General features: G+C 43.8%; 1 protein-coding gene and 1 pseudogene across 6 annotated transcripts in view; one reads left to right on the top strand and one right to left on the bottom strand.

Annotated features, from left to right (window-relative positions):
* Window positions 1-7,158, top strand: part of LOC106581761 (neurabin-1) — a 34,137-nt gene extending 26,979 nt beyond the window's left edge. The window contains exons 11-20 of one of the 6 annotated variants that reach the window (XM_014164043.2): window positions 465-609; window positions 1,333-1,478; window positions 1,673-2,003; window positions 2,181-2,232; window positions 2,316-2,387; window positions 2,640-2,739; window positions 3,725-3,769; window positions 4,273-4,389; window positions 5,094-5,282; window positions 5,718-7,158. In XM_014164043.2, coding sequence (XP_014019518.2) covers window positions 465-609; window positions 1,333-1,478; window positions 1,673-2,003; window positions 2,181-2,232; window positions 2,316-2,387; window positions 2,640-2,739; window positions 3,725-3,769; window positions 4,273-4,389; window positions 5,094-5,282; window positions 5,718-5,876 — 1,356 coding nt within the window. In that variant the 3' untranslated portion in view covers window positions 5,877-7,158. Of the gene's footprint in view, window positions 1-464; window positions 610-1,332; window positions 1,479-1,672; window positions 2,004-2,180; window positions 2,233-2,315; window positions 2,388-2,537; window positions 2,740-3,724; window positions 3,770-4,272; window positions 4,390-5,093; window positions 5,283-5,717 lie in introns of all 6 variants that reach the window. The other 5 variants (XM_014164041.2, XM_045704480.1, XM_014164042.2 and 2 more) reach the window with 5 other exon arrangements.
* Window positions 7,159-7,234: 76 nt separating this feature from the next.
* LOC106581762 (pyruvate dehydrogenase (acetyl-transferring) kinase isozyme 1, mitochondrial-like) lies at window positions 7,235-18,892 on the bottom strand (annotated as a pseudogene).
* Window positions 18,893-19,052: the final 160 nt, after the last annotated feature.

Genomic DNA, 19,052 nt, shown 5'->3' with positions numbered 1-19,052 from the left:
GAGAGAGGGTTCAGACCTAGTGGAGAAGGAGAGTAAGAGAGGGTTCAGACCTAGTGGAGAAGGAGAGAGGGTTCAGACCTAGTGGAGAAGGAGAGAGGGTTCAGACCTAGTGGAGAAGGAGAGAGGGTTCAGACCTAGTGGAGAAGGAGAGAGGGTTCAGACCTAGTGGAGAAGGAGAGAGAGGGTTCAGACCTAGTGGAGAAGGAGAGAGGGTTCAGACCTAGTGGAGAAGGAGAGAGAGAGGGTTCAGACCTAGTGGAGAAGGAGAGATGGTTCAGACCTAGTGGAGAAGGAGAGAGAGAGAGGGTTCAGACCTAGTGGAGAAGGAGAGAGAGAGAGGGTTCAGACCTAGTGGAGAAGGAGAGAGAGAGGGTTCAGACCTAGTGGAGAAGGAGAGAGAGAGGGTTCAGACCTAGTGGAGAAGGAGAGAGAGTTGACGGTCCGTTCTGTGGTTCTCTCCTCAGATAGCGGTGTTGGAGGGCAGCGGTCCGTCTGCTGACCGCGTGGAGACCCAGTCAGGTCAGGACTTTGCCGAGGAAAGGAGATGGAGCAGCCAGGGGAGTGAAGGCCCCGTCACCAACACACAGTCTGTGGACTCTCTACTGTTAGGTAAGTACGAGGCTAGGAGTCACCCTCCATTTACCACTAAAGGAGGGCGAGAGTGTGGATATGTCTCAAATGCCACCTTTTTTACTATACACTGAGTGCACAAAACATTAGGAACATGACAGGATGACCAGGTGAAATTCAGGTGAAAGCTGTGATCCCTTATTGATGTCACCAACTTGACACAACTATGAGAGGTATTGGAGTCATCATGAGCCGGCATCCCTGTGGAACGCCTTCAACACCTTCTCGAGTCCATGCACCAAAGAATTGAGGCAGTTCTGAGGGCAAAAGACTCAATATTAGAGTTGTTCCTAATGTTTTGTCCACTCAGTGAACCAGTGGGCCCTGACCAGAAGTAGCTCACTAAATAGGGAATAGGGTGCAATTTGTGAAGCAGCCACAGTCTCTGAAAATCAGTGTCTGGGAATAGTGTACCCCGTGTAGCAGTGATGGAGCAAAAAAGTGACAGTCACTTATCGCAGTATTATTTTAGGATAGTGAGCCAACATGTTTTCACCACTTTTATTTCCCAGACTGATCAAAACTCGTTTTCTCATACTGTCGTCTCTCTGCACCAGACTCATAGTCAGCAATATGGTTGGAACATCAAATCGCAGTATTGAATCGTATCTGCAGTAACGTGATATCGTATCATGAGGTCCCTGACAATTCCCAGGCCTGCCGTCTATTGTACCGAGCTGTGTTTTTGTCCGTCCTCCACAGATACAGACTGGAGCGAGCTGGTCCCTGAGACTGACCGCTTGGACACCAGTGCACACAAGGCCAAGGGCTTACTGGCCCCAAGGAGGAATCGTCCGTCTCGCAACAAACTGAAGGAGAACCTTGACGCGTCCCCTTGCCAGTCGCAGGTCAGCTCAGAATGTACTCTCATTCATTTTGGAGATAATATCAGGGTGAATAGTGCTAGGTAATTCATAGATACATCCTTCCTCATCTCCTTCTATTGACTGCATGTTCAATACCAATGTTCACGTGTCAGTCCCATCACTGGGACACGGTTTGTCTCTTTTGTCATCACTGCTGACTGTGTTTTTCCCTCCAGGAGTACAAGGAAGAGGGGGAGGATGCAGAGGAGGACTATGCCAGGAGGAGAAGGTCCATCCAGGAGAGCCTGTCCCTGCCAGTGCCCATCTGTTACCCTGGGAACGGCCAGAAGGACGAGATCACCGAGGCTGGGGAGAGATCCAGGAGCAAGCTGGAGCTCTCCAGCAGGTCCTCCCTGCCCCCGTCCCAGAGAAACAGCGCCGAGGGTGGGAGCAGTCCTTCTCTGACGCCGCCTAAAGATACCTCTTCGCTCTCGCCACACTCCCCTTCAGGGCTCCTGCGCAGTGTCAAGAAAAGGGAGTCCAAGGGGAAGGGCAAGGAGCTCAAAGGTACTGTCCCACATCCAGAGATCAGTCTGCTAACCACAGCGTTCTCCTCACACAGTACATTTACAAAACAAAATGTTGCTACTATCACCACGGTCACCATATTGATGTCACTTACTGGCTCTCTGCTTGCAGCAGTTGATATAATTATGTTCTTTTGAAAATGTGACTCTGTTACAGATGAGACAAATGAGAGTTCTTCAGCAGGAAAACCCAAAAAGACAATTTTTGGGTAAGTGCCTGAGAGAATGATTTTGTTTTCAATGTGACAGTCCTGTCAGTCCTGTGTTACCTAAAGCTTTTGAAAACCAACAGTGGCCTTCGGAAGTCTGGTGGCAAAGGGAAGAAAAATGACAAGGAGGCGATGCGAGCATCTCTGGACAGCAGGTATGTCATGTCACTATGCCTACTGTGTCACCACATCCTGGCTATGTCATCACCGTACACTCACAGCTCTGCTATCTGAGGACCTTAATGCTATTGAAGAGACAACATGTCATTTGGAGACATATTTTTCTTCATTTTCTTAATGCCCAGGGGTTCTGCCGAGCTCCTGGAGGAATCTGGAGGGAACCTGTCCCCCTCTGAGTCCATGACCTCTATACCCACCTGTATGCCCTTCTCCTGGTTCGGGGACAGAGACCGAGACAGGGACAAGGAGCCTTCGTCCTCCAGCAGCAGCCTACCATACGCAGCCACTGAGACCAGCAGCGAGCAGAGCCAGGACCGCAAAAACAAGGTAAGCACGCGCACACAGCTGACCCCATCAAAAGACGTAAAGAAAAAGCACTCATAATCTAGACACAGATGTTTAGTCATTTCAGAATCACCGGTAACAAACAGAAGCAGAAGATGTTTGCATTAAGGAGAGATTGTATTAAGCAATTTTAATTAGTATGCCGAATCCAGCCGGGACTCAAAATGACATTTCATTAGCTACTACTAAAGCCATGGATTTAAAGAGTTGGGCCAGTATGATGCATTTTACATGACACTACAACATTCTATGGCAGCCATGTTAGCTCCCCATTAACGTTACATGGGGGATGATTAAACAATGCTATGCAACTGAGTATTCAAAAAGTTGGCCTAACTCTCTAAATAAATGGCTCTGGCTGCTACAAAGTGAAATGAAATGCCTTCCCTGTGTCACTGAACTGACCCCTCTCCGTCATTTCTGGACCAATTCATGGTATGTTTGCCAGTAATAAGTCAGTGATTCATTGGTCAGTAGTCCACAGTTCAAGGTTTCTGCTCTGCATGGAAATGAATAGAGAATCCAGTCAAGAGATGAGCAGCAGCAGCCAGCCGGCCGGACGGCTGGTGTCGTGTTTCCCAGCGAGGGATGATGACATTGCAGTTCAAACGTAGCCTCGTTATTAATCAGAGAGAGAGGAGGAGGAGGATTCACTGGCATTTCAATGGCTTAGCAACCACAGAATTATCCCCATTTTTTAAAATGCATCTACTCAAACAGGCCTGACTAATTCACAACCAGGTTGCCTGGGGTGTAGATGGAGGCCAACAGCACCAGGGCTATGGGGAGATAGTGGACAGTGTGTGGGCAGTGTTGGCCACAAACAGGGTCTCCCCCTGGTTCTGCTGGCTGGGATTCTACTTTGTGTCCCATGGTCCTGTGCAAGCTAGAGCAGTGTGATCCACAGTGTAAAGTCGGGAGAACGACTTGACAAGCTCTCTCACTAACCGTCCTTCTTTCAAAACAGACAAATCTCTCCTGGTCCTCTTTATTCAGTCGCTCGTTAGATTTGGTACAGTATGATTTCCTTTTTATCCCCCCCCAAATCTTAGAGGAGCTGGTAGACTAGAACTAACCCTTCATCTAGTGTTGTGGTTGTTCATGTCGCATCTAGATCATACTAATTATACCCCCAGATTTGATTTGTGTCGTCGTAGTGGAATTGGGTTTGTGGTAGTGTGTCGGGCATTCTGAATCTAACACTTCACATTCATATCACCCATGATTTGATGATTAGTATTAAGTGTCGTAGTAGAAGTAGTTTGTTTGTTTGTTTCGTGACCTTCACGTTATCCTATCCTAGGAATCAATCGATCCTTCACAAGCTTGCAAGCACACCACTTTTTCTTCAGAGAAATGTACTTTTGTAGTTCTCAACCTTTAGTTCCATGTTTACGGTACTACTGTGGATCCCCTTCTTCCCTAGAGCTTTACTCCCCAGAGTAAAGAACTGTTGTTTACCCACCCATGTGTTTGTCTAGTTAATGCGTTCCTCCTTGTTTCCACTTGTTCCAGAGTTTGTCAGTCATAGATGATTCAAACCCTGGCAGCCCCAGTTCAGACATCGCAGGCTTAGTTGCAGAGCCCAATCTGCCTGGGCGCTCGCATACTTTAGTCTTCTCGTCCAGTGAGGTGAGTGCTCTCTCTCTCTCTCTTTGTTCCACGTCCACAAAAGCCCGTGCGGGATGGTGCTGCTCAGATGTCTCTGAGACGGGACAGTCTCAAAGCATGCTTTTTGCCCCCTTGTGGCTGCGATGATGAAATTGTGAATGGCCGCCGGAGAAGGAAGTTGCATGTGTGGTGTTAAAACACGTTTCTGTCTTCAGCTTTGCGTCCTTGATGTGCACTATCTGAACTAGCAGAAGAGGCTCCTTAGACCCTAGAACGACCTGTGCTGCTCCTGTGTCTGTTTAGCGGAAAGGAACATTCCTTTGTATATGGTGTTGGATTGTGTGTATGCTTGTGTTTTGTGGCTGTATGGCTTATCTTGTTGGTGTTTCAGTTGATAAGTGATTGTTTTATATACTCAGATAAACGTTAAGACCAAAGCCCTGCCTACCATACTCAAACAAGCCAGGTATGCCAGGTAGAACAAAACAAACACGCTCCCTCTGCATGTCGTGGCCTCTTCCACTTAACAGCGTTGTGACAAACTGAATTGACCAGTACACGTCTTTTTTTATGGGATTTCAGACACTTTGCACCGTGCCATGATATTTTGATATTGTGCTTACATATTGTCATGTAACTGACATTGATTCGCTATTTAATCCGTTGTTGTTACTGTTGTTTGGTTAGTTTTCTTGGGACGGCATGTGTTTCTTGGTGTTCCGTAGACCCTGGATGATGAGCCAGTGCCCACAGGGAAGGAGTACCAATGGCAGAACCGCCCTGTCTCAGAGTGGACCAATCAGCAAATCTGTCACTGGTTGATGGGCATGAACATGGACCAATACACGCCTGAGTTCACTGCCAAGGGTGTGGATGGCCATCAGCTCATGCACCTGGACAGTGACAAGTTGAAGGTGAGAGGGCATCGCAAGCAACAAGGCCAAAGAAAATGTAAATGTAGACTCAGCGATATGACATGGATGTAAAAAGCATAGTGGGTCAATTTCTGCAACAACTAAGAGCGTTGAAGCGCAAGGCTTCACTTCTCCAGTGTTTTGGCGCCCTGGCTACCACGCTGTGAACAGTGTGGGAAGGAACTCTTGCACACGCGCAGATACCGTGTGAGAGAGAAGTCTTGCATCTCGCTCATCTCAATATCAGTCAGGTTTCTAAGGCCTTGACTGCCTCCTAATGGCCAAACATACACTGGGTGAATTGCACAATAATTCACACTAACACGGTGCATAAGGAAAATTACACATAATAAACAAGAGGATAATTGTCAGATGTTTATATGCATTTCAGAAAGTAGTGTTCTAGAATGTGACCCGTGATGTTTGTCCCGTCAGGCCCTGGGTGTGTCCAGCCAGAGTGACCGGGCCACCATCAAGAAGAAGCTGAAGGACATGAGGAAGACCCAGGAGAAGCTGGAGAAACAGAGGGAGAAAAGGGAGAAGGAGGCACGACGCAGTGGGAGGCTGCCTCCCAACACTGACTCTGTCTGCTGAGCTGCCCTAGAGGTGACCCACTCTCTGTCGTAACATAACCCAATGTCCCTCGAGTGAGGCAGGACATTCAATGACCCCTGTATTTGTTCTGTTTCACCTATAGGCCTGCGTAAGTGCCATCCACTTCACAGTAGTTACTAAGAGGGCACAAGCACAGTCACACACAGTACTGAGACTATAATGGCCAGTAACGATAACGCTAGCATAACAGTGTTGATTTAATGTGCTAATTGGAAGAATCATCTGAAAATAGCCCTATTTGTCATTGGGTTATTCACAAGAACACACAAGCTGGCTCTGCTTTTTAATCAAATCAAACACACTGACAGTCCTGTTTCCAGCAGTATCTGTATCACGTCATCGTTGTGATAGGTTGGGGAAACGGGGATTTCTGAAAGTGATACTGTAATATTGACAAGTGTTGGTGGGGGGATGACCAAGAACAAAACCCAACATGTTTTTTTACCACTATAAAGCTATAGAAGTACTTTTATCCATTTTAAAAGTTTCCAGATATGTAGTTGCAGCATTTGTGCACATTTACCCATACAACAAGTGGAATGAATTCAGTACGGCTTTGTGTTTTTTTTATATTGTATTTTTGCTAGCATAACTTTCCTGTAACCATGTACAGATCTTTTCTTGCAGGAACTTTGTACAGTTATTGAGATAAAAGCACTATATTGTCTTTTAAGCTTCTAAGCGTGAGAAGGTGTGTATACATTGTTTGATTAACTGCATAACTTTTAAAAAATAATTAAGGTTCATCATTTTATATATACTTTTTCTACTAAGTAGAATAGCCACTAGGATGAGAGAATTTTTGCTAAGTGAAAGGAATCAAGTAATGACAACAAACAATGCTGCTGATCCCCTCCGCAACTGTGCCTGTTTCGAGAATGGAGGATGTACTACTCTGTGGTCCTATTGTGCCGAAGAGGTTTATGTGTTGCTGAGATGGTACCAAGACATGCAATATTATTGTACACTGCATGCACTGCTTGCTGACAGGGTGTGGGGGTCCATGGAAGTGTGTGCGCCTGTGACAATAAATCCATTGAATGGTTGGCTGTGTCTGTTGGGTGCATGTTGAGCTTGTCCATACCCAAGCATTTTTTTTCAATGTACATTTTAAATTCAAGAATGATTCGTTTATATTTTGGATGTAAAAACACTAGTTTAATTCCCTCCACTTGTTCTAATACAAAGAGATAGATCTTATTATTCTATTCTTGGTACATATTGTAAAAGCAGCATAAAATAAACAAATTCTCACACCAGATTCTGTTGTGGTTGTATTCTGTGCTTTACTGGGCGGTCTAATGGTTTATGCATTCAAGAGATGGCAGACTGCTAAGTTCAACAAATGGACACTTTAATAGTCAACACAATACATACAAAAGTATGTGGACACCCCTTCAAAAAATGTGTGAATTCAGCTATATCAGCCACACCCGTTGCTGACGTGTATAAAATCGAGCACACAGCCATGCAATCTCCATAGAAAAAAACATTGGCAGTAGAATGGCCTTACTGAAGAGCTCAGTCTCTTACAACGTGGCACCGTCATAGGATGCCACCTTTCCAACAACTCAAATTCCTGCCCTGGTCAACTGTAAGTGCTGTTATTGTGAAGTGGATACGTCTAGGAGCAACAACGGCTCAGCCGCGAAGTGGTAGATCATACAAGCTCACAGAACGGGAATGCCGATTGCTGAAGCACGTAGCCCGTAAAAATTGTCCATCCTCAGTCGAATCTTGGTTTGGCGGATGCCAGAACGCTTTGCCTGCCCCCAATGCAGTGCCAAGTGTAAAGTTTGGTGGAGGAATAATGGTCTGGAGCTGTTTTTCATAGTTTGGGCTAGGCCCCTTAGTTCCAGTGAAGGGAAATCTTAACTCTACAGCATACAATGACATTCTGTGCTTCCAACATTGTGGCAACAGTTTGGAGAAGGCCCTTTCCTGTTTCAGCATGACAATGCCCCCGTGCACAAAGCGAGGTCCATACAGAAATGGTTTGTCGATGTCGGTGTGGAAGAACTTGACTGGCCTGCACAGAGCACCGACCTCAACCCCATCGAACACCTTTGGGATGAATTGGAACGCCGACTGCGAGCCAGGCCAAATCCCCCAACATCACTAATGCTTTTGTGACAATTTAAGCAAGTGCCCGCAGCAATGTACCAACATCTAGTGGAAAGCCTTCCCAGAAGAGTGGAGGCTATTATAGCACCAAAGGGGAGACCCACTCCATATTAAATGCACATGATTTTGGAATGAGATGTTTGACATATACACTACGTCAATGAAACCACATTGTACTTCAAACGTATCTCAGTGTCTGGAACAAGTTCTATATCTGTATTTATTGCCTCTCCCGTCATGTATAGCTAATATATGCCAGGGATCATGAATTATTATTTTGTTTTTGAGAGAGAGGATGGTCAGGGGGCCAGAACATAATTTGTAGGCTGCAAGAAGCCCAAACAGATATGTTTGACTAAAACAGCACTGAAAAGTTACATCCTAAGTGATAAAGTAGATCATACACATTAATGAAATTTTTTCATATCATACGTCACCATTTTAACAAAGCAACACTTCCAGAAGGGGTTCATACAATAGTCATGAGAAACACTAACTCACTTCTTTGAAAAATTGCATATTTAGACTGTCAAGGAACTATTGATCAATTTTTTTTTTTTTACTTTGATCTTTAACTTAGTACATAATGTATGTATCTTGGCCTAGAAACTACGGAATGTTGTCATGTCTTTGGGCTCTTTGCTTGGAATACACCAGTCGTCTGCCTCATGCATGGTCTTGTAGTGCTTCCAGGCTGACTTGTTGTAGACAGGAAGCCTCTCGATGGACTCCGTGGACAATGCCTGCACAATTGTAGATTGAATGAGTCTTTTGAAAAATATGAATACTTTGTATACAATATGCTTAAAAAAGTCTCATTTGTTGACTTTTTTGTGACTTACCCGGATATATATCACAGCATCGGTGCCATAGCCCTCCAGGGAGTACAGCTTCAAATCACCTTGAAAGTACCTGGCATATAATCGGGAGATGGGAAGGCCGTACCCGTAGCCAGCCTACAACAGAACAGATAAGAGAAAGCTTATAGTAGTGAAATAAGTATCAATAGTATGTGCTGACTCCATGTTATAAAGTGAAAGGACTCACCAGAGGGCTGCGTTGGCCATCCATGCTGGGTGGGGGGGGCGGTGGAGTAGGTGTAGGTGAACAGCCTCTCGATCTTCCTCAGGGGAACCCCTCCTCCGCGATCGCTCACCTGGAAGAGTAAATGACACCGATCAGAAAGAGATGCACCGATCAGCCTCCTCTATGGTGTCTTTAGCCATATAAGAGTGGTTAAATGAGAAGCAGCACTGTAAAGTAGTTGTACCTTGACTGTCAGGTCTTCACTCCCCAGGGCAACCTGGACATGTACAGAAGGATAGTCCATGGAATCTTCATACAACTCCATGGTGGCTCTCATGGCATTCTGAAGAGATCAAATCCACATTTAAGGTTACATTTTTTTTCTCAGAACTTGAAAACTTAAGCTCATAAGTAATGAACTGTGAAGTGAAAAAAATAAAGGCATACCTTGAAAAGTTCAAATACCATGTGGTAAAGATGGGATGGCACATACCCAAGAGTTACAGGTTTTCCATCTTTTACTGTAGAGACAATTGGAAACTAAGAGATACAACAACTTCTGAAAATATAAGTTAAGGTAGTCTATAATATTATCATAAGTCGGCAATGAAATACAAACATTTACCATTGAATTCTTCCAGTACCAACTCTGGAGAGTTCATGTAATACCGATCACAAAGGTTTGCCTTAAACAAAAGGTATTTAAAGATCCCTGGCTGCACAAACTAGTCTCAGAGTATTGAATATTAATCTGTAATACTCCTCAGCACCCCTCACAGATGATCCCGCAGGTGAAGAAGCCAGATGTGGAGGTCCTGGGCTGGCGTGGTTACACGTGATCTGCTGTTGTGAGGCCGGTTGGACGTACTGCCAAATTCTCTAAAATGACGGAGGCGGCTTATGGCAGAGAAATTAACATTCAATTATCTGCCAACATCTCTGGTGGACATTCCTGCAGTCAACATGCCAATTGCACACTCCCTCAAAACGTGAGACATCTGTGGCATTGTGTTGTGTGATAAAACTGCACATTTTAGAGTGGCCTTTCATTGTCTCCAGCACAAGGTGCACCTGTGTAATGATCATGCTGTTTAATCAGCTTCTTAATATGCCACACCTATCAGGTGGATGGATTATCTTGGCAAAAGGAGAAATGCTCACTAACAGGTTATAGAACATTTCTATGATCTTTTATTTCAGCTCATGAAACATGGGACCAACACTTTACATGTTGAGTTTATAATTTTGTTCAGTATATAATATATTACACTTGATCTTTCTTGAATAAGTTCCTCCAGTTCTTTTTGTTTTCCCTCTAACTTATTCTGTGCCTCTATGGTACAGTTTTTATTGCCATCTATCTGTACTGTTAGTGCCTCTATTTCCTTTGTTTATTATGAAATCTTTTGACCTAAATTGCTTTTGTTTTAAAGACAAGTATTGAAATGCATGGCCTCTAAAGGCACATTTAAAAGCGTTGCATACAATAAGGGGACCTCCAACTATCTTTGTGGTACTATTTGAAATGTGAAATATATTTTTTCCCCCTTTTAGTACATTATCAGCCAAAACATGACACCCACCCTGTATTCAAGAGCATGTTGTCTCAACCGATGGCGGGCACAACACAAAAACCTCATAAAATAGGGTCTAAGTTACAACATACAGTGGCTTGCGAAAGTATTCACCCCCTTGGCATTTTTCCTATTTTGTTGCCTTACAACCTGGAATTAAAATAGATTTTGGGGGGGGGTTCTATCATTTGATTTACACAACATGCCTACCACTTTGAAGATGCAAAATATTTTCTCTTATGAAACAAACAAGAAATAAGACAAAAACTTGAGCGTGCATAACTCTTCACCCCCATAACTAGTCAATACTTTGTAGAGCCACCTTTTGCAGCAATTACAGCTGCAAGTCTCTTGGGGTATGTCTCTGTAAGCTTGGCACATCTAGCCACTGGGATTGTTGCCCATTCTTCAAGGCAAAACTGCTCCAGCTCCTTCAAGTTGGATGGGTTCCGCTGGTGTACAGCAATCTTTAAGTCATACCACAGATTCTCAATTGGATTGAGGTCTGGGATTTGACTAGGCCATTCCAAGACATTTAGATGTTTCCCCTTAAACCACTCAAGTATTGCTTTAGCAGTATGCTTAGGGTCATTGTCCTGCTGGAAGGTGAACCTCCGTCCCAGTCTCAAATCTCTTGAAGACTGAAACAGGTCTTCCCTCAAGAATTTCCCTATATTTAGCGCCATCCATCATTCCTTCAATTCTGATCAGCTTCCCAGTCCCTGCCGATGAAAAATATACCCACAGTATGCTGCCACCACCATGCTTTACTGTGGGGATGATGTTCTCGGGGTGATGAGCGGTGTTGGGTTTGCGCCAGACATGTTTTCCTTGATGGCTAAATAGCTCAATTTTAGTCTCATTTAACCAGAATACCTTCTTCCATATGTTTGGGGAGACTCCCACATGCCTTTTGGCGAACACCAAACGTGTTTGCTTATTTTTTTCTTTAAGCAATGGCTTTTTACTGGCCACTCTCCCGTAAAGCCCAGCTCTGTGGAGTGTACGGCTTAAAGTGGTCTTATGGACAGATACTCCAATCTCCGCTGTGGAGCTTTGCAGCTCCTTCAGGGTTATCTTTGGTCTCTTTGTTGCCTCTCTGATTAATGCCCTCCTTGCCTGGTCCGTGAGTTTTGGTGGGCGGCCCTCTCTTGGCAGGTTTGTTGTGGTGCCATATTCTTTCCATTTTTTAATAATGGATTTAATGGTGCTCCGTGGGATGTTCAAAGTTTCAAATATTTTTTTTATAACCCAACCCTGATCTGTACTTCTCCACAACTTTGTCCCTGACCTGTTTGGAGAGCTCCTTGGTCTTCATGGTGCCGCTTGCTTGATGGTGTCCCTTGCTTAGTGGTGTTGCAGACTCTGGGGCCTTTCAGAACAGGTGTATATATACACTGAGATCATGTGACACTTAAATAAAGTCCAACTGTGTGCAATCTAACTAATTATGTGACTTCTGAAGGTAATTGGTTGCACCAGATCTTATTTAAAGGCTTCATAGCAAAGGTGGTGAATACATACGCACGCACCCCTTTTCCATTGTTTATTTTTTTGATTTCACTTCAACAATTTGGACTATTTTGTGCATGTCCATTACATGAAATCCAAATAAAAATCAATTTAAATTACAGGTTGTAATGCAACAAAATAGGAAATATGCCAAGGGGGTGAATGCAAGGCACTGTATGCAAATATGAAAAAAATAAGAGTTAATGTGTCTTTAGCTAATTTATATAAGGTTAGAAAATGACATTCGATTTTTTTTAAATGTGTAAAAAAATATATATTAAATAGTTTGTAAGCTTTTAAATTATATCAAACACAACCTTTTATATTTTCCAGTGATGAAGACATGCATGTCTCATGTGATGGTGAGGCATGCAAAATGGGTCAAATTTTAACGACTTATCTCCTGAATGTTTTGTCATTCATGTCCAAAAAGTCCCCTATCTGACCACTTCTTCCATAGGCAAACATGTATGGAAAGTTTTGTTTAAATCAAAAGAAATACTGTCAAAAAAGTTATTGAATTCAAATGGATTTACTCTGCTATAACAAGTGACATACTCACTGTGCTGGTTAAGCAGCATCCTAATAGATATTCTGCTCATGTAGAAGCGATCCAGGAAATACTGAACGTTCTGGCTGACGATGGGGTCTGTGCCATAGGTCTCCTTGTACTCCACAACCCCCTGGGCCATAGTCGGGATGACGTCATTGTGACGGTTTCGGATCTTTATAACAGCATCAGTGAAACTGTGTGAAAACCGAGACCAAAGGAATTATGATCCACAGGAGGAATCGGCCTACAATTACAGTGATGTGTTCATCCACAGGAGGAATGGGCCTACAACATACCGCTTTACTTATTGCATATGTATATACTGTATTCTAGTCAATGCCACTTCGACATTGCTCGTCCTAATATTTACATATTTCTTAATCCCATTCTTTTACTTTTAGATTTGTGTGTATTGTTGTGAATTGTTAGATACTACTGCACTGTTGGAACTAGGAACACAAGCATTTCGCTACAGCCGCAATAACATCTGCAAAATATGTGTATGTGACCAATAACATTTGATTTGATTTTAATAACGAAACGCAATCATCATCTTACTCATGTGTGACTTTCTCATCATCAGCATCTTTCTCCTTGAACTCCATAATGTCTTGAAGACTTTGCATGTACCTAAAAAAAAAAGAAAATGATCTCATACATTGGTGATGTTATTTATAGGCCTGTTGGAACATGCATAACAGAAGATGGGGGTTTAGCTTGGTGGAATCAGCCTGAATGCTGCGTTCACCATTCTGTTTTACTGAAGTGAAATAGAACGGTAAACGCAGCGATCAGGCTGGTTCCCCCCGGCTAGATGGGAGTGAGCTAGGCCTAAAATAAAGTGTACTCACCAGCTCTGGACCAACCGGACTGATGGAGTCTTCAGCAGATGATCTGGTAACAACTTGATCTCCTTCATTATGTTTGCCAACCTCACAGGTAGCTCCTGTCTCAGGAATGTAAACGATGTTCTCTCACATGCATTTTCACCAGACCCTGAATGTGAAACAGAACAAACATGACTGATAGGTTAGTTAGATGAAATATATGAAACAGGTGAAGAAGCTATATAAAACAGTACCAGTCAAAAGTTTGGACATTCTTGGCATTCTCTACCAGCTTTTTTTATAATTTATTTTATTTAACCAGGCAAGTCGGTTAAGAACAAAATCTTATTTACAATGACAACTTACCCCGGCCAAACCCTAACCCGGATGACGCTGGGCCAATTGTGCACCGGCCTATGGGACTCCCAATCACGGCCGGTTGTGATACAGCCTGGAATCGAACCAGGGTCTGTAGTGATGCCTCTAGCATAGAGATGCAGTGCCTTAGACTGCTGCACCACTCGGGAGCTGGAATGTTTTTTCCAACAGTCTTGAAGGAGTCCCCACATATGCTGTGCATTTGTTGGCTGCTTTTCCTTCACATCTGATGCAGCACTCCATTACTCTCCTTCTTGGTCAAATGGCCCTTACACAGCATGGAGGTGTGTTGGCTCATTGTCCTGTTGAAAAACAAATGATAGTCCCACTAAGACAGGATGGCGTATCAATGCAGATCATCCGTTCACCTACTCTGCATCTCACAAAGACACGGCGGTTGGAACCAAAAATCTCAAATTTGGACTCATTAGACCAAAGGACAGATTTCCACAAGTCTAAAGTCCATTGCTTCGGTTTCTTGACACAAGCAAGCCTCTTCTTATTAGTAGTGGTTTCTTTAAAGCAATTCGACCATGAAGGCCTGATTCACACAGTCTCCTCTGAACAGTTGATGTTGAGATGTGTTTGTTACTTGAACTCTGTAGCATTTATTTGGGCTGCAATTTCTAGGGCTGGTAACTCTAAAGAACTTATCCTCTGCAGCAGAGGTAACTCTGGGTCTTCCTTTCCTGTGGCGGTCTTCATGAGACCCCTTTATGATTTTTGTGACTGCACTTGAAGAAACTTTCAAAGTTCTTGAAATGTTCCGCATTAACTGACCTTCATGTCTTAAGTAATGATGGATTGTTTTTTCTTTGCTTATTTGAGCTGTTCTTGCCATAATATGGACTTGGTCTTTTACCAAATAGGGCTATCTTCTATATACCATCCCTACCTTGTCATAACACAACTGATTGGCCCAAACGCATTAAAGGAAAGAAATTCCGCAAATGAACTTTTATCAAGGCACATCTGTTAATTGAAATGCATTCCAGGTGAATACCTCATGAAGCTGGTTGACAGAATTCCAAGAGTGTGCAAAGCTGTCATCAAGGTAAAGGGTGGCTTCTTTGAAGAATCTCAAATATAAAATATATATGTGGACACACCTTCAAATGAGTAGATTCTGCCATTTTGGCCACAACCGTTGCTGACAGGTGTATAAAATCTAGCACACAGCCATGCAATCTCCATAGTAAAACATTGGCAGTAAAATGGCCTTACTTAAGAGCTCAGTGACTTTCAACGTGGCACCGTGATAGGATGCCACCTTTCCAACAAGTCAGTTGGTCAAATCTTTACCCTGGAAGTGCTGTTATTGTGAAGTGGAAATGTCTAGGAGCAACAACGGCTCAGGCACAAATTGGTAGGCCACACAAGCTCACAGAAAGGGACCACCGCGTGCTGAAGCGCATAAAAATCGAGTGGTGTAAAGCTTGCCGCTATTGGACTCTGGAGTAGTGGAAATGTGTTCTTTGGAGTGATGAATCACGCGTCACCATCTGGCAGTCCAACAGACGATACCAGGAGTACGCTACTGGCCCGAATGCATAGTGCCAATTGTAAAGTTTGGTGGAGGAGGAATAATGGTCTGGGGCTGTTTTTCATGGTTCGGGCTAGGCCCCTTAGCTCCAGGGAAGGGAAATCTTAACGCAACAACATACAATGACATTCTAGACAATTCTGTGCTTCCAACATTGTGGCAACATTTTGGGGAAGGCCCTTTCCTGTTTCAGCATGACAATGCCCCTGTGCACAAAGCGAGGTCCATACAGAAATGGTTTGTTGAGATTGGTGTGGAAGAACTTGACTGGCCTGCACAAAGCCCTGACTTCAACCCCATCAAACACCTTTGGGATGAATTGGAGCGCCGACTGCGAGCCAGGCCTAATCGCCCAACATCACTAATGCTCTTGTGGCTGAATGGAAGCAAGTCCCAGCAGCAATGTTCCAACATCTAGGGGAAAGCCTTCCCAGAAAAGTGGAGGCTGTTATTGCAGCCAAGGGGGGACCTACTCCATATTAATGCCCAAGATTTTGGAATGAGATGTTCGACGTGCAGGTGTACATACTTTTGGTCATGTAATGTAATGTAATATATATATATATATATACACACATACATACACACACACACACATATATATATATATACAGTGCATTCGAAAAGTATTCAGACCCCTTTACTTTTTCCACATTTTGTTACATTACAGCCTTGTTCTAAAATTGATTAAATACATTTTTTTTTAAATCCTCATCAATCTACACACAATATCCCATGATGACAAAGCAAGAACCGGTTTTAAGAAATGTTTGTAAATGTATAAAAAATTTAAATAATACCTTATTTACATAAGTATCCAGACCCTTTGCTATGAAACTCGATATTGAGCTCAGGTGCATCCCGTATCCATTGATCATCTTTGAGATGTTTCCACAACTTGACTGCAGTCCACCTGTGGTAAATTCAATTAATTGGACATTATTTGGAAATACGGAGCAAAAACCAAACCATTAGGTTGAAAGAATTGTCCGTAGAGCTCCTAAACAGGATTGTGTCGAGGCACAGATCTGAGGAATGGTACCAAAACATTTCTGTAGCATTGAAGGTCCCCAAGAACACAGTGGCTTCTATCATTCTTAAATGGAAAAAGTTTGGAACCACCAAGATTCTTCCTAGAGCTGGCCGCCCAGCCAAACTGAGCAATCGGGGGAGAAGGGCCTTGGTCAGGGAGGTGACCAAGAACCCGATGGTCACTCTGACAGAGGTTCAGAGAACCTTCCAGAAGGACAACTATCTCTGCAGCAGTGCACCAATCAGGCCTTTATGGTAGAGCGGCCAGACGGAAGACACTCCTCAGCAAAAGGCACATGACAACCCTTTGAGTTTGCCAAAAGGCACCTAAAGACTCTCAGACAATGAGAAACAATATTTTCTGGTCTGATGAATACAAGATTGAACTCTTTGGCCTGAATGCCAAGCGTCACATCTGAAGGAAACCTGGCACCATCCCTATGGTGAAGCCTGGTCAGAGAGATCCTTGATGAAAATCTGCTTCAGAGCGCTCAGGACCTCAGACAGGGGTGAAGGTTTACCTTCCAACAGGACAACGACCCTAAGCACACAGCCAAGATAACACAGGAGTGGCTTCGGGAACAAGTCTTTGAATGTCCTTGAGTGGCCCAGCCAGAGCCGGACTTGAACCCGATCAAACATCTCTGGAGAGACCTGAAAATAGCTTTGCAGCAACGCTTCCCATCCAAACTGACAGAGCTTGAGATGATGTGCGACGGGATTGGGCCAGCCAGAGATGGCGCCCAGAGGTAACCACCTGCACCATGGCCCGTGGTGACGAGACACCTCCATCACTTCCCAGAGGAGCTCCTATGTGGCCTCGTGCAGCCAGGAAAACATGGTCTGCAGGTAGGCCTGCAGCAGCATGGCCGCGTTGGTAAGGCCAAGAGTGCAGAGGGACCCATATGTGGCGATCACCAGTTGATGTCCAGTGCAGTGGCTACCCAAGTGAGTAGGCTCCTCATAGCCTCTCGAGCTGCTGTGCCAAGCTTGTAGCGTCATACCCAAGAAAACTCGAGGCTCTAATCGCTGCCAAAGGTGCTTTTAAAGGGTCTGAATACTCATGTAAATGTCAGCAGTTTTTTATTGCATTATGGGGTATTATGTGTATTATGTGTAGATGTGTAGATTGTAAATCCATTTTAGAGTAAGGCTGTAATGTAACAAAATATGGAAAAGGCAAAGGGGTCTGAATACATTCTGAATGCACTGTGTGTGTGTGTGTGTGATATATATATATATATATTTATAGTGTACAAAACATTATAAACACCTGCTCTTTGCATGACAGACTATCCAGGTGAAAGCTATGATCCTTTTTAATGTCACCTGTTAAATCCACTTCAATCAATGTAAATGAAGGTGAGGAGTCTATTAATCCTTGTTATTAATCCTTGAGGCATGGACTGTGTGTGTGCTCATTCACCCTCTGAATGGCAAGACAAAAGATCTAAGTGCCTTTGAACGGGGTAGGTGCCAGGCGCACTGGTTTGTGTCAAGAACTGCAACGCTGCTGTGTTTTTCACGCTCAACAGTTTCCCATGTGTATCAAGAATGGTACACCACCCAAAGAGCCAACTAGACAACTGTGGGAAGCATCGGAGTCAACATGGGCCAGCATCCCTATGGAACGCTTTCAAGACCTTGTAGAGTCCACGCCCTGGCGAACTGAGGCTGTTGTGAGAGCATGAGGGGGTGCAACTCAATATCAGGAAGGTATGGCTAATGTTTTGTACACTGTGTATAGCCTGCCCTGCTACGTGCCACATGTCACAATGATGTTAGCAATCAGTTGACTAGAAGCATTGAGATTCAAGTCCGCTTACCGAAGTCCAAGAATTGTTTCATTGAGAGTGGTGAAGGGGAAAATCTGGAGTAGTAATCAATATGCTTTCTCATGGAGGAGGCGTTGCTCATCAAGGCCCTTACGATCCTCATTTTGACCGATTTAGCTCACATTCAGTTGATAAACAAAAGTGGATCGAAATTATTCAGTTCACGCCGTTCAACAGCTGCTTGCCCAATATTGTTGACAGTGCGGAATGTAGCTAGCCTTCATCACCTACTGTTAGCTAGTTTACCTAGCTTTCATGAATTTCGTTTCCAACCATAACGGTCCACAAAGTAAATTACGTTAGTTTACAATATATTTACACAAACTAGCCAGCTGATTTGGTTCAACTTGCAGGATTATTTATCTAGCGTGCTGGAGCACGTCTTCATTCAAGTCGACTGGAACTGGTTCGTAACAGTTCCTAGAAACAAAGTTACTTTGCTTCAAACATATTTGTACGTTTGACTTATCATACTGTCTAAGTGAAACCATATAGCTTTAAGAATCATAATTCGTTTTCTTGCGCTAACTTGCATGCTAGTAGTCAAAACAAACACGAGCTTTCTTATCGGTCCTTGACTTCACACGTACGTCACTTTAGTAGGCACGTAGAAGTGCCTGTTTTCAATGAGCCTGAGATATTTAGAGACATGCTATGCCCACGCTACTCACAAAGGGATGTGGAAACTGAGCTGCACTTACTAACCTCCTACCAAATGTAAAACCATATTAGAGACACATATTTCCCTCAG

The sequence above is a fragment of the Salmo salar genome, chromosome ssa21, assembly GCF_905237065.1.
Source record: "Salmo salar chromosome ssa21, Ssal_v3.1, whole genome shotgun sequence".
Lineage (NCBI taxonomy): Eukaryota > Metazoa > Chordata > Actinopteri > Salmoniformes > Salmonidae > Salmo > Salmo salar.
This window is presented reverse-complemented; position numbering and strand designations above follow the sequence as displayed.